This window comes from Stegastes partitus, unplaced genomic scaffold (assembly GCF_000690725.1).
Source record: "Stegastes partitus isolate 25-593 unplaced genomic scaffold, Stegastes_partitus-1.0.2 Scaffold1206, whole genome shotgun sequence".
NCBI classification, from domain to species: Eukaryota; Metazoa; Chordata; class Actinopteri; family Pomacentridae; genus Stegastes; species Stegastes partitus.
In genome coordinates this window covers 132625-158499 of record NW_007578937.1, presented here as the reverse complement: position 1 = coordinate 158499, position 25875 = coordinate 132625, and the positions used below count along the sequence as shown (strand labels likewise).

Here is a 25875-nt window from a genome sequence, read left to right as displayed (position 1 = left end):
GGACGACTTCCGGTCGAGACTTTCAGCGTAAAAGACTCCCTCAGTCCTGTAGGGCAGGGTTTCTTTTTGAGCCACGACCCCCTAAGATGACATGAGTTTGTGTTTGTGACCCCCCAGTTTGAATTTTTAATATGGCACGAGTAATAACTTTGTTGCTCAAGCATTAATGTGTTAAAAATTCCACACATTCATTTCTTTGTAAATGAATGAATGAATGAATGAATGGAATTTATTTCAAACAAATGAAAGGGGAAAAAAATATAAAAACAAAAGAAAATAATTTTAAAAAGAGCAAAAAAAAGAATAATAATATGGCACAATCAAATCAGAATATTAACAAGTTCGAAAAAGAAGTGGGAAGAAGTAAACACTTTTAATTCTGACAGCCTGAATACAAACTTATTTGATAAATGTAGGCTTTATTTTATTTTACAATGGTCTTGGGACCCCCATGGGGGTCCTGACCCCCAGTTTGAGAACCACTGCTGTAGGGCAAAACATGGTCATGAAGAAAATGTGCTCAGAGATGGTTTTATTTAATCAGCAGCACCGTATTTGTTCTGACTCCTGCAAGAATTTAATGATTCTGAATTTGTTTTTCTTGCATCCACGCAGTAAACAGGAGGCATTCAACCAGGATCTGCTTTTATACATTGCAGATATTAGCCTGTTCTGGATGAACTAAATTAATTTAAATGCACTACTTCAAAACTGTATAAGTTCTCTCCCATCAGTAGGGAGGAGAGCTGAACAACAATATCAATACCATTTGCAATATTATTTTCTCAACACTATGTGCAGCAGCATTTTTAAGTGTTCAATATTTCAGTGTTACTTCTACTATTTAGATTCATGCTAAGGTATCGTACTTATATCTTATTGCTTTTCTATCAGGTGCTTTACTGTCCTGTTATTGTAACTTTTCTGAGCAATATCTGGCACGATCAGCTTCTTTGGGATTAATAGAGTTCGTCTGATCTTATCTTTGGTTCTCTCGATGCTACGTCTCACTTTCTGTGGTCTCCACTTTGGGATCTGGAGCAACGTCGCCGTTAGCGTATCTACCCTGGAGAATTAATGTTGAAAGGTTTACTTTTAATGAAGCACATGTAAAGCCTAAATAAACAAACAGCATTTCAACAAAGCTTTCTGCTGGAGTTGGTGTTACTGTTACACACATTTTTACCACAAATGTCATCATTTCTATGCATGACGTGAAATCTTTCAGCTGATCTAAACACAGGGACAACTGTTTGTTAAAGAATATTTGGTCTGTTCATTTTGACATTCACTCAAATTTCAGGGTTGTTTTTTATTTTTTTATCATGACTTATTTCCACATTTAATATTTGAGTACATTTAACAACTAATAGCCTATATTAAATTGTACATATTAGAGCCTCTGAGATCATGCTCTACTTCTGTAAATAATATCAATATGTAGCACAGCAACAAGATTTTCTTTAATTATTTTAAATAAAACCCCGGACCATTATTTTGAAGACTGAGTCTGAAGTCCTGTGTGCTCCTGAAGCCTCTTCATTCTTTCAAGCACTTTGTAACCTGCTGCCTAAATAAAGCTTATTGTGTTAATTGGTATTAATAAGTCACTCTTTAAATGTACCACTCAGTAACAACAACTCATAATTATGTATTTCTTACATAGTTCATTAAGGTGGTCAGCATTAGTTGTTTCTGTTTTTAATATTAAATTAGTTCGTATTACATTTCCCTACATGTCATTATTGTCAGAAAAGTGGATAAAAGTTATAACTTTAATATGACTTTAATTGATATTTAGATTCTTGACATTCAAGCTCGCTAACGCTACAGGAAGCTAACATGGCATGTTGGGGGCTATGAGCCTGTCAACAGCAGACATCCCCAAAATCAGAAAATATAAAGTACAGCACAGAAGCAACAACGATGTGAAAGAAATGATTGGATCCATTGCAGACAGTGAAGTAAATAACAAATGGGAATTGATCATGAATCAATTTATATTCACAAACACACGATGAGCTCTGCCTGTTACATCCTCTTAAACCATCCTGGGTCAAGCATCACATCTTCTGCTAAACTGTGGACAAGAGACCATCCAGTTCTTTCCCATTCACAGGATCAGTCACCTGGAGACTGAAGGTATCGATCAGAATAAGTTATTTCTCCTAAACACCACGTCTTTACAGACTCTAGAGGAGAAATGTTTGCCTTAGTTGTTTTTTAGAACCATTACGATATCACAAGGATGTCTTCCACTGACATTTATTTCTTGTTTCAGAGAAAGTATTGCAGGAGAAAGACAGAGAGAAAGGAGTTGTTCAACTTTGTGGACCTTGTAGGAGGGTGTTGCTCGTGGACCGATTCAGCCAAACAGTGCTGCTGATAGAGCTGAAGCAGCCAGTCTTCACTGTTTAGCAGCACGTAGGCAGCAGCCACACTGTGACCACAGAAACCTGACAGCAGACATAAAGGAAGCCGAGCCTGTCGTCACTCATCAGTCTGTCCTCGAGAAGAAGGTTGTCGCATCCAAAGCCACAACTTCTCCTGAGGAAACAGACTGTACTGATCCAGAAAATGTTTCCGTAAAGCCGGAGGATGAGGAGGATGAAGGACCACTCATGGCCTCGACTCTATATGAAGAAACTGCTTTTACTGGTCCACAAAATGTTTCTGCAAAGACAGAAGAGGCCAAAGCGACACACATCCCACCTGGTTAGTCACATGTCTGAGGCTCTCACAGTTTTGAATAAACTTGCATCATGGTTCTTTGTAGTTTCCATAATTTGTAAAGGAGACTTGCAGAAATGATTTAATATGCTAATAACGAATAAAAAAAATAGAGTTTACAGTGATTATGTTCAGACAACGTAGAGACACCAGGATGATGAATGTGATATAAGTGATGCGTCTGCTCAGAGAGAACACACAGGAACAGATACCTACACAGTGATAAAAACAGAATCTTATTTTGGTCGCGGTGATGAACCGGTTAATACTTTTCTCTCAGCCTGTTCTTCTAACTTTCTTCACACTTCACACAGAGTCTAAAACATAACACTTCAGCTGCCGCTTCTGTTATCTTCTTTGGACTGATTTATTCTCACTTTAAATGAAACAACAAAGCATTTCAAAGTTTCAGATGAGGATAAAAACTCTACCAATGTCCTCATGCTTTATTCAGGTTTGCTTACGAAGGTCCACCTCTTCACTGTTTCACGGCTCAGATCATCATCTGATTAAATCCAAAAATCACTACTTACAATATTGACACAATTCATGAGGCCAAAGAAAGGATGATCAGTCAAATGGTGTAGCACTGTACGCTTTAGAAACTCATCAACTTCCTGTATGAACAATAACTAATATACGAGCTATAGTGTGGTTATAAATGTAATATTTCCGTGGGTATATCGTCAGGCGGTGGAAGGAACACTTCACAGAGCTCCTGAACTCCTCCATGGTGGAGACAGAGTTGGAGGATTTGGAGAATCCTCTTACCCTTAACTAAGGACGAGGTCCTCATGAAGCTCTTCAGTGGCAAGGGGCAGGTGTGGTCGAGATTCGCCCTGAGCTTCTGAAGGCTCTGGACACTGTGGGGCTGTCCTGGCTGAAGCGTCTCTTTAGTGTCGCATGGAGGTCAAGAACAATGGAGCAGCAGACCAAGAATGTGGAACCCATTTTCAAAAAGGGGGTTCGGAGGGTGCGCTCTATTTATATCACACTGCTCCGCCTCCTCAGGAAAGGTTGCTCCAGGGTGCTGGAAGGAAGGTTTTAAATGACTGTCAAACAATGTGGGTTTGGTCCTGAATCAGGACCAGGTGTTTACCCTTGTTGAGGTCCTGAGGGAGCAGTGGGAGTCTAACCATCCAGTCCATATGGATTTTGTAAACTTGGAGAAGGCCTACGACTGTGTCCTCTGGCGGTATCCTGTAGGGGGACTGTGGGAGTTCGGGGTACCGGGATCATTACAGTGACTCATCCAGTCCGTCCAGCCACAGTGAAAGCTGTGTTCCTGTTCTTGGCACAAAGTCAAACACGCTTCCGACGGGTTCAACTCTGCCAGGGTTGCTCTTTGTCTCTGATCTAGTTTATGATATTCATGGACAGGGTCTCCAAGCACAACCGCAGATAAATAATTTGTAAAGCAGAGGACTGCAAAATGTCAACTCTCAAAAACTGGGTGAAAAAAATGAGGACAATCAGCTATAATTTAAAAAGAGCAGCTGCAGACTTTTCTCTGTCAGACTCTGTCACAAACAAAACTATAAATGTAGAAAAAATTAAATACATAAAATGAAAACACAACAACATTAAATTACCACTAAACACACAGGCCCAGCAGGAAAACATGACCAGCAGTAGTGCTTTCGGTGACACTGTAACAGCAGCTTCTTTGCCAGAAACCAGTGGATTGTTCCTTCTGGCTTGTGGGTGATTTGCTGCCCCAAGCAAATTTTCGAGAACTTGTTCAGGAGTTTCACGAAAATGGGAGCGAGACGGACGGACAGCTTAGTGCCGCATCCAGTTATGTGGCCGAGACTGTGCACTTCTACAAGGCAGTCATCTTACACATGACCGATCAAAGGAAGTGACCCAGATAAACTATTTCACCCAAAGCGATCCCTGTATCCCCAAAGTGTGACACTACAATACTCTAATATTCTTCGACATAAAAGGTACTAATAAATATACTGAATAATACTATCTGTTTAACACAGGGGAATAAGCATTGGATGTCATGAGCAGCTGGAGACCAGAAATCACAAGTCAGTAACGAGTGTGTCCATATTATTGATGAGCTTGTTGATGTGACTTGCCTAATGTTGTGTCTTCCTGAAGGGCTTGGCGAATTTGACGAATGTTACGGGGGACGGGATCAAGTTGTTAAATACATCCGTCCACAGTTGTCTAAAACTATTTCTTAGCAGTCCGATGGTAGAGTTGTGAGCATTCATGTGTCTGACTACGGCTCTGACTGACATGCCAGCAAACCCTAACCCTAACCCAACAAACCGTTCTTGATTTTCTCGTGTCATCATTGGTATCGTGTTAACTGAGTAAGGCTGAATTATAAGTTGGACTTTTAGATTTAATTCCGTTCAGGTTACATACATAGTGCTAATTTGCTCAGTTTAACCACTAATTTAACAGAAATTAGATTTTTTCTGAGTCAGAAGACCATTGGCATGTTGTCTGTATATGTTTTGTAAGGACGTCCCATGCCCTGACCGATCACTGGAAATTTTAACTGATTGGCATCAACATAAAGCAATGTCAGAGTTTTTTTCTTTGCAGTGGAGCGTGGAAATGGAAACACAAAAACAGCCATCTGGTATTCCACTGGGTTCTAGGATCATTGACCCAGCTTATCTCTTCATCCATCCATCCATCCATCCATCCATCCATTATCTATACACTTTAATCCTCACTGGGGTCGCGGGGGGCTGGAGTCTATCCCAGCTGACTTAGACAGGAGACACCCTGGACAGGTCACCAGTCTATCACAGGGCTACACTTAGAGACAGACAACCAAGCACACTCACATTCACACCTACGGACAATTTACAATCACCAATTAACCTCAGCATGTTTCTGGACTGTGGGAGGAAGCCGGAGAACCCGGAGAGAACCCACGCTGCACGGGGAAAACATGGAGACTCCACGCAGGAAGATCCCGGGACGCAAACCGGCGACCTTATCTCTTCATTTAACCTGAAATTAATTGAGGTATTCACCACTTGTATGGTGGCCTGATGTCACTAATGCCTCCTCTGCACATAGATTTGATTCATGTCTGTAAATTCATTTCAGGACTGTTCCCCACAAGAATGCATCTCATTCAGGATGGATGGACAGGTCACCACAGCACGGGGAAGAGGCCAATTGGGGGCTAATAATTTAATGAAACATGTGCGTGGAGCATTACTGCCACCAAAATAGCACCAAAAATACATGGCAAGAGATCATTTGAGGGGGTTATGCTGCCACGTGTAGAGCCAGTTCTGTGAACTATTTTGTCATCGATCATACTCAACTACCTCAATATGTGTCCTCTGGATGCTACACAGCTAGCATGTGTTAAACTAGCTGAACAAGTTTCCTTTGTAATAACACAGTTCAACATTTTTCCAACAGAACGCCTCATTTTTATATAGTTTTGCTTTATACCTGTAAGTCCTCATAATACAGGGACTGTGCTGTCCTGGTGTTCAACAAGGGGAAATGCATTTTATAGCTGTGAGACAGAATCAGAGGCTAACGCTTTTATTGAATATGTATACGGAGCATTACTGTCACATTCACAAAACCAAAAGCAAGAAACGAGTTAGAGGTACAGGGACATACGATGTATGAACCATGAACCACTCAGTATGTGCATCGTCTCTACGTTACACAGCTAGCATGTGTTAAGCTAGCAAAACAAGTTTCCTTTGTACGGGACTGTCAACGAGGTCAACCAACTGAATAGTCTCTTAGGTAATTAACTTTTAAAACTTCCTTTTCTCTTTTTTTTAACACATTGGAGGCAAATTCGAGACTGGAAAAAAAACCAAGAAGATTTGCAGATTTATCAGAGAATGAGGAGGCTCTCGTAGGACTGAACCGAGTTCTGGTGGATTCTCATATGAACACAGTTTTGTGGAAAAGCATGCAGGCCTCATACTTTACTGTCTAAACTCCCACAATGCTCTCTGTTTGCCAACATGGAAGTAAATAACATCCACCGCTGTCCCTGCCGTAGACTGTATAAAAATATGTAAACATGTAAAATGATATACAGTCCATGGTGTTGCCTGACAGGTCAGACGCACTTCCTCTGATGCAGGATGTGACAAGCTGACTAACCTCATTTATTTTAGAACAACCACATTAAACCACAACGCATCATGTTAAACAGGAAAACCAAAAGAAGCACCTACGTCAAACGTTTTGGTCCATAAACCTCCTAACAACTCTGTCACATAACACGCAATTCAGCACACAGACGACTTCATATTATTTATTTGTTCTGTATGACAAAAACATAATCAGGCTAATAATAATCTGGCTACGTTTCTCCATAAAACACCATCTATCATAACAACAAATGTGTGATCTGTAAAAAAAGATTTCATCATCAGTTTTTTTGACTTAAAAACAATAAGCTGCCCTTAGGTGGTGACAGTTACAGTGAAAAACTCTTACATGCATTCTTTCTCATTCTTTCCTCAAAATACCAGAATATAAAACGTTTTTTTTCACTAATGTGAAGACACTTAACATTCAAACCATGACAGACATCCATGCATTGCCGACACACGTTAGTCCGATTTACAAATGCACATTTATTGTCGCTGAGGCCTGTTTAGCTGCATATCGGCACCGTAGTCAAAGCTGGTCAGTGTGCACCGTTCATAAAACGCTCTTTGTTTCGCTTGTCTAATGGCTTGTTGAAAGGACGCTTTGTGCAGCGCTGGAACAGAATGTGCCTTTCTTCTGTCTAGTTGGTAGGCTCAGCGGCGGCGGCGGCGGCGGCAGCTTCAGCTCCCTCAGGCTTGGCCTTGCTGGATATGGAGTAATGGTAAGACCTCATGGACTCCTCCACCTTCTTGAAGTCAGGACGCTCTTCATGCCTGGTGAGAGGAGAGGGCCAGAAACAGCTGGATTAACGGCGGAGATGATTGGAAGGGAAGTCACAAGATCTTAAGAGCATCTTAAAAACAACACATCATACAGCGCATTGTATTTATTTCTGGCTAACTGAGGTAATTCATGTCTTTCAGCGACAGAGCTGTGTTTTGAAGATCGACCCAAGACTGTTATCGCTGTTGGATTTTGTTCAATAATCTGCTGACATGAGACTGTTTAGAATCAAGTTCCCAGATGACTGAAGAAGGTGTCGCATTAGGAATCATATAAATTTCATTATTTCATCTAGACATAGTTTTTAGTTTATTTTCTAACTGTAAACTGTGATGCTTGTTTTTATGCTGATGATGCCGTTCTATCTTCCAAACCTGTTTCCCTCCAGGTTAAAGTCTGTTTCAATGGTCTCCACACCTCTTCTGTGAGTTTAAAGCTACTCTACATTCTAGGGAGGAGAAAAAAGCATTTCGTAAAGCACATGGCTGTGATAATCGTACTCTGATCTGTACACATAACAACTGTTGACAGACTCCCATATGGTCTAGCGGTTAGGATTCCTGGTTTTCACCCAGGCGGCCCGGGTTCGACTCCCGGTATGGGAACAGGTTTTTAGTCTGTGCAGGGGTACTGTAGTGTAAAATGACAACATCCTGCCAGCTGGGACTTCATCACTAGTGTATCCAGTCACATTAACAGAGGCTGGCTCTGCATGTTGTTGATATGAACCACCCCAGGCCACATTACTGTACACATTTGAATGGACTCTTTGGAATGCCTTTAAAACATTGCTGTTTATTGCAAAGGTCAAACTGATGTGGTCGCTTTTCTTTCCATTATATATGAATGGAAAGAATCCTGACCTCCAGCATGTGGACACCTATGTATCATGTACAACCAATTATGCTGTAACTATATATAGAATATACTTACTGTTTAAATAAAAATAGAAATGTGATGAGATAGCAGATTGCCCTACTAAACTCTTTTTTTTATATATATGATACAACACAGCTTGTTTTTCCTTTATGAGAGAGAATAAAAACACATTGTGCAGGAAATCATTTGCTGTTTGCTGGTGCTGTTCAAGTTTCCAGTATGAGGCCAAGCTAACTAACTTGCTGGAACATTTAACATTGTTAGTAAGTTCAAAGCGAACCATCACCAGATCCAGATTTCTGTTCTGCAAAACAAACTGCGGTGCTATTTTCAGACGTTTTAATATCTGTGACTGTTAGTGGGGTATATGTGTGCATGAGGACTCCTCTATGGGAGTAAGTGGTGTTATATTTGGTGTTTTATTTATTATTTGTTCTCATGTCTGTCTCCGGCTAAATTCATCCATCCATCATCTATACACCGCTTAATCCTCACTAGGGTCATGGGGGGCTGGAATCTATCCCTGTTGACTCAGGGTGAAGGCAGGTTCACCTGGACAGGTAACCAGTCTATCACAGGGCTACACTTAGAGACAGACAACCAAGCACACTCACATTCACACCTACGGACAATTTACAATCACCAATTAACCTCAGCATGTTTGTGGGAGGAAGACGGAGAACCCAGAGAGAACCCACGCTGCACGGGGAGAACATGGAGACTCCACGCAGAAAGATCCCGGGTGTCCTCAGCGGGACATGAACCAGGGATCCTCTAGATTTGAGGTGCTAACCCAACTCAATACAGCTAAAATGGACAGCTAACAAGTTTAAGCAAAACCAGTTTCTTACGAGTATGTCCAGCACTCTGTCATCAGTGTGTACATTCGCTCTGGACATGCTGGTGGACTCTCCATCCGGTTCCCATTTGTAATGAAGCGTATCACTTCTGGTCCTTTCATTTTCTGGGCAGAAATTAAAAAGACAAGAGAAGCAGCGTGATGCTCAGGAACAGCGTGTGACTTCTGTGATCAAGTTAATACGCACAGCTGATAGCAATGTTCTGCAGAGACACACCTTGTAAGGTTTTCCTCCGTAGGAAAAGGCTTCCCACATGGTGACACCAAAACTCCACACGTCACTTTTACTGGAGAACTTGTGGAAGTTAATACATTCTGGAGCGTACCACTTTATCGGCCATTTGCCTGCAGTTCGAGCCTGAAAACAGAAAATGTACAAAAACAATGTCAGTGACTCGGCTAAAGCTGCAAACATCCTTGGTGACAATGAGGGCCAACATACTGCACATGCGTTTAAGCTCCTAACAAGCAGTGGGTCCAGTAATAGAATTTCTTTCAATAAAATCTTCATACAGATTTAATAAAAGAGTTAGAACAAGCTGGTACTGTCAGAATAAGAAGAGATAAGGTGAGTTTAGCTTAAAGCTACTGAAGATAACTGAAGATAATTTAGAACAGTGGTTACTAAGCTGCCTCTGTAGAGATGGACGTTTTCCTAATAAAAAATAAGAAAAAATAAGATGACATTTTTCTCAATTCATCAGAACAGACACATGAGCAGTAACCATGGCGATCACTACATCTGAGCTAATTTTACTTTTGAAAAAATGAAGTTTATTATTTGTTTTTATCAACAAATTCAGTAACTGTCTGTAAATTTGCACAGCAGCACCTCCTAAAGCCATCAAGTCCTTTCTTTGTGTGACTGAAAGAAGGCCTTTATCATTTAATCTGTTAGATGTAACTCTAAAGTGGAGTCGACAGAAGAGTCGAACAGATCGGAGCAGAGACGAGTTAATGGCGTCGGTCAGATATTGAAATGACATAAAATAAACGTTAATTAATTTATGTCACGTGTATGATGTGTTGGTGGTGAATGAATGTCACTTTAAAGTGTCGTGGTAGCTCAAAGATGTCTGAGAAGCACTGCTGTACAGCGTGTTGTTCCCGTTTTAAGCATCCTGTATAATTTCCTTGGCTTCCTGGGACTAGTTGTTTTAGGTGCTAAATCAGCATTTGAGCTGTGTGACGACAGCAAATCCCCAGAAAGGCCATTGATGTAAGAGACACTATCAACTCATGTTTGCTGAAACGCTGATAACCCCGGCGCCCTCAGCCTTTAGTGATTCTACATTTACGTCACTGTGTTAAAAAAGAAAACAAAAAACACACGCGGCTACACCATGAGCACCTTGTAGTAGCTGTCATCGGCTCCCAGCGCCTTGGACAGGCCAAAGTCACTGATTTTGGCGAACTGTTGGTTGACCAGCAGGACGTTGCGAGCTGCTAAATCTCGGTGCACAAAGTTCTTCTCCTCCAGATACTTCATCCCCATCGACACCTGGTGCATGAGGTTGACAATGTTCTCCACAGTGACGGTATCCCTGTGGGGACAAAGTCAGGACAACTTGATGTTTAAAAAATATACGCTTTTTTTTTTCTTGTACAGACTGAGGGACAGCTACGTCCCAACCTGCACAAATCTGATGAGTCACAGGAAGGTTAAAGAGGTAAGAAAGAAAAAATACTTTTAATACTCTTTTGAAATACTAAATGTCAAGAATCTCTCAGATGAACTCCCCAAAAATTAAACATGGCTCACTGTTAACAAACACTTTAAAGGCAGTTACAAGAAAAAATACCCACAAAAACTTTAGGAAATTATTTAATGTTGCTGTAAACACACTCTGAGTCAAATTTTCAGCGTCTGTGGGGCTCACATGTGAAAATGCTGAATGTTTTCTATTATGTCTTCATAGATCTTATGTTTAGTTTGTCAGAATTATAGTAAGACAAAAGGAAATGACTGATGCTTCTATAGTGTTTGTAAAGTTCATCAGATCATCAGTCAGCTCACAGTTTATGGAAATACGTTTACTTTTACTGTTCTATGTTCTACGGGACGATCATTGTTGACACGTTTCCTTCCTTCGACCACATTAAGGTGCTAAACAACAGAAATATCCTGACAGGTATCGTATCGTCTGAGTCAGTGTGTCTCAGGCTCAGACTAATAAAGATGCTTTACAAGTGTTATGTGACCAGCAGATGAGGATTATTTAAGGTATAGAAGTGACTCAGCCATATGATTTATTCCTGTTTGCACCTGGAGGATTTTCCAGAGGTGGTTTTTAATAACTTTCAAATGTATGTAGGAGAGTTATTGGAGCTACTTGCAGCTATACTCTCTGGGACTTACAGATTGCTCTTGCCTTCTCTACACTGCAAACAGACTGTAAGGTTATTCCATCTCAAATCATTCTGTCCTCGAGTATTTCTGATTTGCTTTATTATTACAAACTATAGATATTTAAAATGGTATCTACTTTCTGGGATCAAAGTTTCACTTTCCCACATTGGGCAGGTTTTCCCGCACATTAAAATTTAAAATGACGTTTGAACAACAAGAATTATAAAAGATGAAGCCAGAAATGTTCACGTTGATTTCTCATTATGCCACCGATTCTGCAATCAGTACAAACGAGCTCTGATTATGAGTTGGCTAAAGTATGAAAAAAAATGAAGCCATCGGGAGAAGTTTCATCTTTGAGACAGACGATGATACAGAAGTTAAACAGTGATGTTTTCTGAACCGTACGTAGCTGCATGTCACAATAACACTAAAGAAAACATACAGAATACTCTTCAATATGAAATACTTGGTCATAAGAATGAAAAGAAGTCATTTTTGTTGAACTTCCACCACTGATTGAGCGGCTGTGATAAGTTGTACCACAAAAAAAACAAAAAAACAAACAAAAACAAAGTCAGGCAAATCAGAAGTGGTCGAGCAGAAACTGGCGATTTAGGATTAAACGACGATTCACCGTCAACCAGAGAAACTCATCAGATCTGGTAACGTTTCATGATCCTCCGTCGTAATTTGATACTTGAAGAGTTCATTTGCAAAAGCAGATGACTCCATTTTTGTAGTTTTTTAGAAGACTTATGTTGACGTTGTTTGCTTGAGATAAACTCAGTCAAACTGAAGCTGAGTGGATTTGACTCAGTAGAAATGACAAAAACAGAGACAACTGATTGATGTTGTCTCAGGTAGACGATGGAAAAGTGGGTTTTCTGAAGGTTTGTGAAGATGGACTTATCTGTTTTTCTTAAATGAACTCCTCGCTTGCAGTTTTTCTGTTTTCCATCATTTTTTTTCTTTTATCTATCCACTGATATTTGTTCTCGTTGCGTTTCACCAAACAACACCACACCAACTAGCTATCTGCTCCATGTACTCACTTTCTGGAGGAGAGGAACTTGTTGAGCGGTCCGGCGGAGGCCATCTCCATGACCAGCATCAGATTCTCAGCGTTGCACAGGCCCAGCATGCGAACGATGAAGGGGTTGCTCAGCTGGTGCATGATCTCTGCCTCCCTCATCATCTCCTCCTTCACCAGCTTCTCGTTGTCGCTCTTCAGCACTTTGATGGCAACGTCTATCTGACCTCTGAAACAAAACAAGCATTAAACAACCCGCCCAGTAAAGACACTGGATCCACTAGAAGTGCAGCGTGTCCGGCTTTAACGCAGGTTTTGTTCTCTAAAGTGTACGTCCTCACGATTCTGCCTTGAGGACGCCCTTCTTGACGCAGCCGAAGTTCCCAGAGCCAAGCTCCAGCTCGTCGATCATCAGCTGATTCCTCTTGATGTTGAACCTCTTGATGTCATTGGGGTCGTGATACGGGTTGAATCCAGCGCAGTCCATGGGCAGGTCTTCGGCTGCAGGGTGCAAGTCACGTCAGAAAATATTCATCTGAAGTACTCTGTACACTACTTAGCACCTTTTAAGACAAACATTTAGGGAACCTTAAAATCTTACATCTATAAATTATGTCTTTAGTTTGTTTCTGACTTTGTTGTGAATTTATTCACAGCAATAGTTTTGGAAACTCTTGCTTGTTTAAAGGAGGAAAATGTCGTCACTGAATCTCTAAGTTTCGTAGTAACTGAATTGAATCCTCTGGTCTAAACACTTCAGTACTTAACCTGAGTATTCTCATGTTACGCGACTTAACATTAGAAGAAAATATCACAGGTTTTACTCCCCAACATGTATTTGACGCGTGAAGCTAGTGGCTGCTTTTCAGATTAAGATTTCACTGCAAGAATAATCAGTGTTTAATAATATGATGCACTGGTGCTAATTAAACTACCCAACAATGTACAGTCAGATGTATTCATAGCCTCCCATTAAAGAAGGAAAAAAACAGCTGAAATAAGTTGAAATTGACAAAAGTAATAATAAATAAAAATGTAATGAAAATCATTGGGTTTGAATTGTGGTTCAACAGAAATATTTAAAAAAAAAATAAAAATAAACAAGCATGATGGGACCCGTAAACTAATATCTAGCTGAACAACCCTCTGAGCCAATCACTGCCATCAGGTGTTTCCTGTAACTCTCAGTCAGACTTCTGCACCTGTTGACAGGTGTTCTGGACCACTGCTCATCAGCAAAGTGCTCTCATTGGTCCAGGACTGTTTTTTTTTTTTTCTTAATTATTCTTTTCAACCACAATTCAAAAGCAATGTCTTATTTCACTAAATTTAGCAAAATTTTATTTATTATTACTTTTTTCAGTTTGTCAGGATTTGGGGGACTATTGTGGATTTTGTCTTTTCTTTAATGGGAGGGTAGGAATACATTTGAGGACGACTGTATCCTGTAAAGTTCATCTTAGCTTCACATTTATCATTTATACACTCATCTCACCCGTTGATGCAACTTTAACAGCGATTTATCTGTAATATTACGATATTTAACACAAATAAAACATACATGAGGGCATTTTTTTTTTGCTGTATGAGTAACTCAGTAGTTCTGTGACTCTATATTTTGTGGATGATACTTCTGTCACTTCTTTCTGAGAGATGCTGATTGCAGAACTAATTGTTGTCGTACTGTATTTTGTGCACGTGCTGCACTGTGGGCGACTCACCTCGAGGTGGCGGTGTGTATCCATTTGATCGCCTCTGAAAGAACCACATGGAAATGAATCACAGAGAATGAACAGAAATGCTGACTCGAGCAGTGCGGTACGTAACGGATACTCACTGATGCAGGAAGATGTGGTGTCTCTGAAACGTTACCAGACAGATTAGTGTTGGATCAACAAACATGAAATAAGCACAACTGCATGTTATAAAGAACCTCAGAACATAAACTGGAAACCCATATTGTTGATATGTTGGGGGAAAAAAAGAAAAAAAAAAGAAAGAAAGATGCTCAGTACTTTCAGGAGGTTTTCCATAAATACAAGCCTCCCCAAGAACAGTGACCAGGCCATCGGGTTTCATCTTCAGGTACTCCACCAGCTGAAGGCATTCAGAGAAGAAGGTCAGTTTGAACTCTGCAGCACAGAAGACACATATTGGAGGAAACCACGATGGATGGAGGACTGACCTGCCAGATTGTGTCAAACTTTGTTCCCTCTGGCATGGACAGTCTGCCTGACTTGTCCTGGAGGATCTGATAGTGGTAAACTGTTTTCCCGTAGACCACGGAGAGAGCAAACGTACCAGACGTCTCTTTGTCTCGAATTCTGAGAAACAAAAAACACAAAAGCCACACTGAAGCCTTTGAAACTAAAATCTCCAGACAGACGCAAAAGTCGGCACAGAGGGGAAAGACAGACTCACAGAAACTTGCCGTCTGGTTGCGCTCCACAGTAAAGCCGCCTCTCACTTTCCTGGCGGCTGATTTTACCGTGATACCAAGACATCTTCTCGTGGGCCGTCGTGGCGATCAGCTTCTCGAGCTGAGGAGCTTGACTGATGATGGCCTGCTCCATGGCTTCTCCCTGAACAGAGAAACAGACACAGAAACATTCAGAGTGAACACAGTGTTTCTGCTGGACAGAGGAGGGAAGTAACCAAGTACAAATACTTCATTATTGTACTCCAGTAGATTTTGCAGGTATCTGTACTTAATTTTTCTGATGACTTTTTACTTTGACTCTCTACATTTGAACACAAACATCTGGACTTTCTACTCCTCACATTCTCTAAACTGGCTCGTTGCTTGTTTCAGCCTCTGCTGATGACGACATGACGTAAAAGACGTAACAACAAACGTCTTTATCTTTCCCAGCAGTTTGTCACTGAAGCTCCACACAGGCCTGCCTGCCTCGGCTGCCTGCCAGAGGCTGTTCAGTTCTGCAGGACTGATGTTCAGACCCAGAAGGGCAGAACTTTGAGAACCAGCTTCTGCTGAGGCTCAATAACAGATGATGGTAGCCTTGAAGAGACGAGTGTTTCCATGTTGATTATAATGTTTAATGTTTATAATGAAATGGAAAACTGTCCAGTGATGTGTTTCTCTGTAGCAGCTCTGTGCAGCTTCCTAAAGGATGAAAACAATCCTGGTTTGTGTGATTACAACTTTTTTCATTTTGCAGAGTCATCAAAAGAGGCATCGCGTATCATCGAAGCTAAAAATTCATTTTTACTTTTGTACTTAAGTAAATTTCCGAACCTTTACTTTTTTACTTTTACTTGAGTAAAGGAGTTAAATCAGTACTTTTACCAGAGTCTACTTTTACACAAGTATCTCTACTTAAGGAAAGAGTGTGAGGACTTTTGCCGTCTCTGCCGCTCGACGAATCACAGTCTGCATGAGGTTCTGGGGAGGAATCGCTTCACCTGTCAAAAAAGTCCCTTAAGATACTGAAGGAGGGCTTGATGTCACGTTGTGTTCAGCTTTCCACGGTGGAAAATGTGTGTTATTTTCACATGTGTGCGATGGATATTCCAAATGACAAACGCCTCACGACAAATTCCCCTTTACTTCATGTGCAGGTTAAACAATCCGTTGACCTGAAGACGGATGTCGACAGGATGTTTTCTGGAGAGGCGGGGACGCTGATTCATAAAAGACATGCTGCTGATGAAAGTTTAAAGTGTCATTTTCACTGCAGATGGAGGTCATCTGCACATGAACAGCAGTTTAAATGAACTGAACCTGTTCGCTTTTACAAGTTTAATCATAGTAAAATATAGAATCATTTACTGAAGTAAAAGTAAAAAATAAAATCCTGCTTTCAGAATGACCAACAAAATGTACTTAAAGTATTAAAAGTAAAAGTTTTTTTCATGTTTCTTGTCATTATTAGTATTTTAACAGTGAAGCGTTAATTTAAAGTCACAGATGGTTAAAGCTGGAGGTCATTTTAACACATCTGGTTTGTGTTGGAGCATTTTAAAAACCCGATCGTATGATATTTGTGTAATATCTGAATCTGAAAAGTAGCTACAGCTGTAAAATTAACCTAAAAGCCAATATATATATAGTGCACGTGGCTCAGACATGCACAGTACTCGGGTAAACAGGTTTTTAAAGGCTGATGTAATGTATTGAATCCTAACTCCAGCCTCACCTCCAGGTTCCAGGTCTGCTTCACGTACTCCCTCAGCATGTTGTCTTTCAGGTTGTCAAACACGCCGCAGCGTATCGGCGTGTCCGGGGGGCGCAGACAAGGTTTCTTCAGGATGCACACCAGGCCTTCGGGGGTTTTGCTGTAGAACTCACAGAGCTCGGCAGGCCCACAGTGATGCTTCCCTCCTGTGATGCAGTAGGTCCCGTTGAGCTGCTTTTCTACGGAGTAATGATGGAACTCCAGGTTCCACACGATGGACAGGACGTAGCCTCCCAGACTGCGGAGACACTGTCGCAGCAAGAAGAGGCCGTCAGACATCCCGGCCAGCTTCAGGTGCTGCTCGGCATCCGCGCGGCTGATGCTGCCGTAGAAGAACGGCAGCTCGACGGCGGGGTCGGTGGACATGCTGAGGCCTGGGAGAGTCGAGCCGGACCTGGTCCTGAAGTCCTGGATGGAGGCGGTGGAAGGAAACTAGAGGGTGAAAAGAGGAACAAAGGTGTTTAGGAATAACCTAATTCATCTAGTCTGTGACCTCCGCCTCCTCCACCGTCTGCTCAAGCAACCCTAATGTCCCATTCACCAAATTGCAGAATACAAGCTGTGGAGCGACAAAAATCAGCGCTACACATCTTTACAAGAAGTAAAACACTCAACGTCTTCAGAGCCTCACCTCCTCGTCTCGTGCTACAACCAGGACTGACGAGAGACTTCAGCGTTTCACAGGACTGTCAGCTCTGCAGAGACGAGCGGTGAGGAGTCACAAGTCTGGATGAGATGTTTAGCTTGAGGCCCCCACACTTTGAAATTGCATGAAGCTTGCAGATTAACAAACTGGTGACAAAAGCCACAACAGGAAGCTGCAGTCCGCCCTCACAGCCTCCTTTCTCCAGCGTGTTGCTCTTCCGTTAAGCAGGTGCTGTTTGGTTCTAGAGCATTCCCTCTGCTTCAGAAACTCGAGCTTATACGTTTTCCCTTCGTTGGAAAAAGACTTTTGAGGCTGAATCCATCCCAGTGTGCTGGTACGACAACTACAGAGTGCAGCATGAGACGTGTCTGTTGGAAATCTGTCACGATTTCAGCGTCAACCGAGACGATGACGTAAAGATAAGATTAAAATCAGCAGGTCTGACTGGAGCGGCTGTGTGATATCAGGCAGTTTGAGTTTAAAAGGAAAATCGACAGTGATCTCAATTCGTCACACACATCAGCTCACAACATGCAGAAAGGAAACAATCAGATGTACAGAGGATCTACATGCAGTACGGACTGAGGTTTTATGACAAGCATGGATCTTAGGATGTTTAATAGCAACAATAAAGTTTTAAAAACCAACAAACAAAACAACATTTCTCCCACAGTGTGTTGGAAACGTTGTCAGTTTTGCTAATCGCTGTCAATCAGTGTCCGTCTCAGTTCATGGAAAAGCTCAACCTACTCACAAATGGCCCTGATGTGTGCCTTATCTGACATTTGAGCAGTTTCACATGAAGACTGGGAAGGTTTCAGATGAAGGAACAACAACGTGTCAACACAATGTGTCATCGGAATTTAAAAAAAGTGTGAAACCTCAGCTTCCTGGCCACAGAGCTCAGCCTGTGCCCACATCTACAGTGGACAACCGAGCAGCAACACGACGCCACCGCCGCAAGAAGCAAGAATCCACTGTGGCCGGCCCGGAGGCTCACCGCAACAAAGACAGCCAGAGCTTAAAATGTGGACCAACAGATACCCGACTCACACGAGCGCTTCATAAACTGCATTTTACCCGGTGTTTCTGTAGAACGTTCTCGTCAGCATGCTGCAGTTTAAGAGAGATGAAATGCACAGCTAATGATTGGATGATGTTATCTCTGCATACATTCACTGAAGAGGGATTCCCAGCACAATGTAAAGGCCCCACTTTGTGCTGCTTTGGACATCTTTTGCACTACAGCTCAGAGATAATAATAATAATACTAATAATAATTCATTTTATTTGTATAGCACTTTTCGAAGACGCTTTACAGGATAAAAGAACAACAAAAGGAAGTGAAGTAGGCTACGCAGAAATACAGCGAGCAGATAAAAACAACACAAGATATCAAGCTAGAGGTTTAAGTGAGAAAAGCAGAGAGGAACAGGTGAGTTTCTAGTTTGGATTTGAAGACTACTGGGTCTGTGGTGTCACGGATATGTTGTGGGAGAGAGGTCCAGAGGATGGGGGCGGCGACGGAGAAGGTCCTATCTCCCCAGGTTCGGTTCTTGGTCCGACATGAAGGGATGGAGTCAGTGAAGGTTTTAAAGAACAGGGGTGATGTGGTCTCGGGAGGAGGTGTGAGTGAGGAGGCGGGCGGCAGAGTTTTGGATGTATTGGAGTCTATTGGGGAGGTTGGTGGTGGTACCAAAGAGGATGCTCTTACTGTAGTCAGTGTGTGATGTGATGAAGGTGTGGATGAGGGTTTGTGCTGTGAGGAAGGAGAGAGAGGGCCGGAGGCGGGTGTTTTTGTTTTTTAGGTGATGGACGGCTGTTTTAGAGACAGAATAATGTGCTGGGTGAAGGTGAGTTTATTGTGTCGAAAGTGACGCTTCGGCAATGAGGAGGTGACAGGGAGGAGTTATCACTGTACTCTTTATTGTTTGTTTGACATCTCACCCTGATCCAAACCTTCACCCCAGAAATCGCTCTTTATTCTGTCGTTCTTTTATTCAGAATGTAAACTGAGCTTTGCTGGTCTGATGCTGCTGTAGATTAAATAAACACTGAGATAAACTCCTGTCTAATCTTCTAGATAGAACATATTGTGTTGGTGTTTTTTTATGACATTATTAAAGTTAAAAGTCATTTAATTAAATTATTTTAGCGTCTCAAGTGGTCTTTTTTCTGTTTTATATAATTTTACATTTAATTTTTTTCTGTTTTTGTCTGCTTGCTGGGTAGGAAAGCGATCAGAAGACATGACGGTCGTATTCACAGTCTGACATTTTATCAACTTGTATGAACCTGGATGTAAGTAACACCACTGAGTCAGTGTAGAGCCAATAATTGTGAGGATTAAAAAGCTCCGTGAATTCCTAACCAACGTCTGTGATGCTACTTGAACAAACTGAAAGAAAAACAAACCAGCAGTCCCCCTTTAACGCAGCATGACAGCGTATTAGCCACGCCGCTGTCATGTACGAGGGAACCGAACCAACCAACATACTGACAGACTTCTTGTGCTCTTTTTTAGAATACGACTTTTTTCACTTTTTCTACTTAACTGGAGTATAATGAACCACAAACCAGAGGGTGCAGACGGGTGACGGGGCTCATGACACACTTCCAGAGCGTCACTTTGAACCCACATCTTTCATGCTTTGTCTGGGACTGAAGACACTTTAAAAGACAGAAACAGACTGCATGCACCGTATTTATGCTTCCAGGTGATGCAGCACAGGCGAGCAGATAGTGACCCAGTGAGCAGTGGAAAAAACGTCCTATGAGTCACTCCAGTGGGGGAGGACATAAGTGACACACGCCAAAACCTAACAGGCCTCAGCTTTCGCTTTCCACAGAGAAGAAAGAAGAGTGAAAACTTTATGGCACGATTTGCTTTCTCGGCTGCAAAGTAAATGCAGTTAAACATGAACCTGATTGTGTTTGTCCTTTGGTCAAACGTTTTCTATTTTGGACAGAGTTGCCGTTCCAGGTTATTAATCTTGATGTCAGTGATTGAGAGGTTTTGCACGAGGAACAGAGTGAAAGCTTTATATAATCCTTCTGATTGCTCTTAATTATGAAAAACGGGTAAAAACTCAGACATGCAAGCTAGGAAAAGCTAAAATTGGAATCTATGAAAGAATACTCTGAAGTAGTCGTGGAAAACAAATGATTGTAATTTACTCCAGTGAAAGCTGCAGACTGCACGTTAAAAGTTAATCCGTTGTAAGTAAAAGTCCAGAACTCATCATGTCACTGAAGATGAAACTATTAGCACATATGCTGTCAGTAATGTCAGTGAAAACTTTTTTTTTTTGCCTTTATTTGATAGTACAGTGAAGCAAGAGACAGGAAAGTGGAGGAGAAGAATGGAGGAAGGACCTGCAGTAAAGGGTCATGAGTCGGACTCGAACCCACGACCACTACATCCGGGACTTCAGCCCCTGTTCGTGGGACGCCAGCTCAACCAGGTGAGCTACCGCGGCGCCCCTTATCAGCTAAAACTTAATGTTCAAATACGACTTAAAGGCCAAATGCTCACTGTGTGAACCTGCAGACGTTTACTGCTCACCTGTACTGGTTCAGTGTGTTAGCGTGCTAACTTGTGCTAATTAGGCTCAAACACAGTGTAAAGGAGGTCGATGTTTGACCTGATCCTGACCTGATGATTGCGCAAGATTATTAACAACATTACTACCAGTCATCCTGATGGAGGTATTCATGTCTTCACCCATTTTGATGGCGACCCAAAGGCGATGTGAAGCTGAAAAACTAAAATCTCAACCCTTACGACGGGTTCAGCAAAAGGCTGTTTTCCACTGGAGGCAGTTTTTAGGGTTACACCTGAATCTTTTTGTGCTTTTTGATTGCAAGAACTGCCCCTATAGAACCTCTCCTGTTCTATTTCCTCGGTCCAGGAAAGACTCTTTATTTCTGTTTCGCTGCACGCAGAGTCGACGCCGTCGTCGTCAGAATCTACACCGCCTCACAAACACAAAGACTCAGAGAGCTGATTACGGGGCTGTTCCTGTAAGCGTTCGTGCCGCCTCGCGCCTGCCCCGAGTTCCTGCAATGGAAAGCTCAAGTCATCCAGATACATCCTCTAAGGAGCAAAAACATCTGTATGAGATTTTACAGCGATCCATACGGCACTTTTTGAAATGTTTCAGTCAGAACTGAAGCAGCCACTCCTCGAGCCACATCACTGGCGCGGCTAAAAATATCAGAAGCGGCGCTATAAAACCTACACTGGTAATATTTGTGAAACTCTAGAACGTAAACTCCTCCAGACATCAGAACAAAGAAATGTGTCAGAAAAAGGCAGGATCGTGTAAATACGGTGGAGCAGCGATCGGCCTGCAGCGTATTAAACGATTAGCAGCAGAGAATAAAAACAGAACAAGCAAAGTTGCCGGAACAGCGTTGAGACGCCGAAACTCTGTCACCGTTTTTTTAACTCCTGTGAATTATAAACACAAATACAAGCATGAGATCAGTCATTTGATTTGCTTCTCTCACTACAACAAGCTTTCTTTAGATTCTTTGACTGGCATTAAAGCGAGTACACTCTGGTGATAAGTTTGCTGTTTAGCTTTTAGACTTTTTTACGTCAAAACCGTTGTGCTGCCCTATCAGGAAGTCAGCCTGTGGTTATGTAACTCAGAGCATTCCTCCGTACATACATCAGCCTGTCAGACCGTGTAGGCATCCGACAACCGATAATGTGTCCTTTAACCCGCACACATGAAATTATTTTTCCACAAATCTTTTGTTTTAGTGATAATCTGAAAACATCTGAGAACGTGGGCGGACTTGGATAAGAGGCTGATATGCATATCGGATCAGGGGCCTAAGTGCCCCAAACTGAACCAGAATTTCCTGAACCAGTGGAAACAATTGACATTCAAATAAACAGTGTGCGTGTGTTTCCCTGTTATCATTCAGGCTGTATTATCTCAAAGCAACATGAACCTCTGGGGAGCAAAAAAATGAAGCAAACTTCCACTTTCAGCAGCACTTTAACACCTAAATGCTGAATCCCTAAAATAGCTCAAGCTGCACGACACAACCGGAGTTTCTTTTCTATTCACTTTTCCTCAATGGTGCATTAATCCTAAATTGTCTTGAAACTCTTTCAACATCATACCGTGAATTAATGAGCACATTTCGTCCTGAAAACCCAGTTTTGGTTCCTCTGGCCAGTATCGGCCGACCGTTGCTGGCACATCTCGCAGATACGCTTCAGCCCAGAACCAAAAATACATCCAGTCATTTTAGGAAAAGTTACAAGCGATAAAAGGCACACACACACGGAGCTCTTGGGTGTGTTAAAACCTACTCATTTTTTTGGTTTTCTATTCCAAGGCACAATAAAAACATCTTTTTATATTTTGCTCATGTAATGGCTGCTTTTGTAAGCCAAAGCAACAATGCCTGAGCCGGACTGCGGTGCACAAGCTGCTTTATTCTTATGAACAGTCCAGACACGGCCATGGAAATAAAAATAAAATAAATCAATTTGACTGGAGATTTCTTTTGTAAAAATTAAAAGATCAATGAAAATATATGACAGACTACTGGATGATTACAAGCTTAGTTTGTACTGAATCAAACAAATACTACAACATGTTGTTAAACCACACTTTTACCGTTGAGTTTGATGATAACAAATTGATATCGACAGAATCATGTGTGATCTCATGAATGTGGACGACACACAGAGACCTTAGACTTCCAACCGTACTGATGCTTTTTGCTGAAACAACGACGCCTCGGCCTCGGCCTGCCCTCACCATGTCAACACTTATCGTATGTTTGTCACAAACACATTAAATGTAATCTAACAAGACAAACTGGTCCACTCCTACACGAGCGGATGTAAGAGTAAAAACGACTTACGCTTCACTGCTGGGTACGGCGCTGCTTCACAGACGGTTGTATCTGTTGATCTGACAGCCGGGTGAGGTGCTGTGAAGAAGCGGTGGTTAGACAAAACGAGACACACACACAAACCTGCACACACACCAATAACGGCAAAATGCATGCACAGGGCGCTGAGTTCAGCTTGACTGCCACACAGTCGTCCTCAAATGTATTCATTAAAGAAAAGCAAAATTCACACTCAAATAACTAGAAACTGAAAAAAGTAATAATAAATAAAAATTTGCTAAATTAGAATGTAGTGAAATAAGACATTGCTTTTGAATTGTGGTTGAAAAGAATAATTTAAAAAAATAAACAAAACCGTCCCGGACAAAGTAGAGGCCTTTGTTGATGAGCAGGGGTCCAGAATACCTGTCAACAGGTGAAGAAGTCTGACTGAGAGTTACAGAAACACCTGATGGCAGTGATTGGCTCAAAGGGTTTTCAACTAGATATCAGTTTATGGGTCCAACATGCTGGTTTGCTTGATTTTTTTTGTTTGTTTTTTAATATTTCTGTTGAACCACAATTCAAAAGCAACGTCATGATTTCCATTAAATTTTTATTTATTATTACTTTTGTCATTTTCAGTTTATTTTAGTGACTGATGTTTTTTCTTTCTTTAATGGGAGGCTGTGAATACATCTGAGGACGACTGTTCTTTAAATCTCCACTGACTCACTACAAACTGTAAAACACAGCCTCCAAACATTCAAGCCCGAGTGCCTCAATATTAAATAAATCGTTCAAGATTTTGGAAAATTAGTTTTATTTGCTTTCACGATGAGAATTCAATGAGAAGTTTGTCCACTAGTGCTACAGCCAGGCTGCACTTAGCTTAGCACGATGACAGGAAAACAGTTAGCTTAGCTTTGCTCAGAGCCAACAAAACCCACCTTTCAGCACCTCTGAGGCCAACAAACTTAACACATTGTCTTTTCTAATTTGTTTAATCCACACAAAAACATCCAAACAAAAAGTGTGAAATGACTAATTATCAATTAGTTTTCAACTATTAAGTTTAATCGCCAACTTTTTCTTTTTTCATTATTGACTAGTTTGTTTTAAGTACTTTTTTAAGAAATAAAAAGTCAAAATTCTCTGACTACTTTAATTTTCCAGTTTCTCACCTCCTTCATGAGTCAACTTAATATCTTTGGTTTGTAGACAACGCAGGACATCAGAAACTCTGAACATTTATCACCATTTTCTGGCATTTTACAAACCAAACAACCAGGAAAACCCATAGACTGTATAACAGATGGACGTAGCTACCGTGACGTCACCCGTTGGTTTCTGCACTGAGAACATGAAGCCAGGGTTTTGCTACTTCCTGGTTGACATCTTGGCTTTTTGGAGCCAGTGACTCAAAAATCGTCGGAGGGGGGCGGAGCCATAGGAGCAGCGATTGGTCAGACGGATTGAGAGGCGGGCCCTCTCTGCCCGCCCACATTTACCGCCTTCTGCTGTATGGTCGCTGCTGACTGTCAATCAAGCCAGCCACGCCCCTTGCCCCGCAAAATGTTGACGATTTTTAAAAAAATTCAGTATTGATTTATTTTCAGATTGGCCACCTGATCTCTGGATTTGACCATGAAAACTAATAAGAAAAAAATCCTGAGCTGGAGGAATGCAGTATTTCATGATCTGTGATCACTTCTTTTCCAATTCCAGTCTATGGGAGCCAGGGCTTTGTGGAGCCAGCAGCCAGCAGATGTAGTGATACTGCAGGTTTTTGACACTTCCGGGTTGGCTTCATTTTCCGGGGCGGTTGCTACGTCCATCTTTTATACAGTCTATGGGAAAACCCAGCAAACAGCAGCTAGCTAGCGCTGTCCGAAGGTACTGAAATCTCTCTTCAAGTACATCATTATAAATAGGCCTTATGTTTTAAATATAGTTTGTTTAAGGAATTTGTTCAACTAATTACGACATACACTTAAAAACTGTCACCACTATCACACCTATGCCATAAATATGAAGCTACATATTAGCTTAGCATAGCATACGGACCAGAAACCTTAGCGAGCTAACCAAGAAATAGTCCAGAGCGCTGTCTGAAAAGGTGAATTATGCTTTTTACACTTATAAAACATGTGAGGTAGTGAGTTTTGGATGTGTTTTCAACTTTAGATGGTGGCAGGACAGTTGGTTAACTCTTTGAGCTAAGTGAGGACGCTAACTAGCTTTAGCCTCACATTTAGCAGTTTGCTAAAGTGGAAAAGAAGTGATATTTTCTTACAAAAAAATGTTTTCTTTAAAGTACATTTTCTAAGCTTTAGTTTCTCTGTATAACTGTGTGTTTCTGTGTGTTTTTATGTGATCCAGCGTCTCAACACTCATTATGACGGATACTGACATCCATCCTGC

The 25875-nt window shown here is 41.5% G+C and overlaps 1 protein-coding gene and 1 non-coding gene across 4 annotated transcripts; one reads left to right on the top strand and one right to left on the bottom strand.

Annotated features, from left to right (window-relative positions):
* Nucleotides 1–6987: 6987 nt before the first annotated feature.
* Nucleotides 6988–23532, bottom strand: zap70 (zeta chain of T cell receptor associated protein kinase 70). 3 transcript variants are annotated; one of them, XM_008297292.1, is made up of 13 exons: nucleotides 23482–23532; nucleotides 16905–17375; nucleotides 15169–15329; nucleotides 14933–15071; nucleotides 14763–14844; nucleotides 14585–14607; nucleotides 14469–14502; nucleotides 13089–13248; nucleotides 12770–12976; nucleotides 10716–10908; nucleotides 9582–9722; nucleotides 9357–9469; nucleotides 6988–7616 (listed from the first exon to the last, which is right to left on the bottom strand). In XM_008297292.1, exons 2-13 carry the CDS (start codon nucleotides 17307–17309, stop codon nucleotides 7484–7486), a joined length of 1791 nt encoding a protein of 596 aa, XP_008295514.1. In that variant the 5' UTR covers nucleotides 17310–17375; nucleotides 23482–23532; the 3' UTR covers nucleotides 6988–7483. The 3 variants fall into 3 exon arrangements, with proteins under 3 accessions (XP_008295514.1, XP_008295512.1, XP_008295515.1); XM_008297290.1 differs by lacking the exon at nucleotides 23482–23532 and adding an exon at nucleotides 17575–17842; XM_008297293.1 differs by lacking the exon at nucleotides 23482–23532 and adding an exon at nucleotides 17575–17842 and having other exon boundaries at nucleotides 16905–17351.
* Nucleotides 8160–8231, top strand: trnae-uuc (transfer RNA glutamic acid (anticodon UUC)). The gene has a single exon. It is a non-coding gene; the product is annotated as a tRNA-Glu (tRNA).
* Nucleotides 23533–25875: the final 2343 nt, after the last annotated feature.

Bases quoted from the DNA above. Each gene is read 5' to 3' on its own strand.
- zap70 (XM_008297292.1), bottom strand. From the start codon at position 17,309: ATGTCCACCGACCCCGCCGTCGAGCTGCCGTTCTTCTACGGCAGCATC. The intron at 15,330-16,904 runs GTGAGGCTGGAG...TTCTCTGTTCAG, and splicing joins AGCAGACCTGGAACCTGGAG to GGAGAAGCCATGGAGCAGGC. The intron at 10,909-12,769 runs GTGAGTACATGG...TTGTCCCCACAG, and splicing joins AAGTTCCTCTCCTCCAGAAA to GGATACCGTCACTGTGGAGA.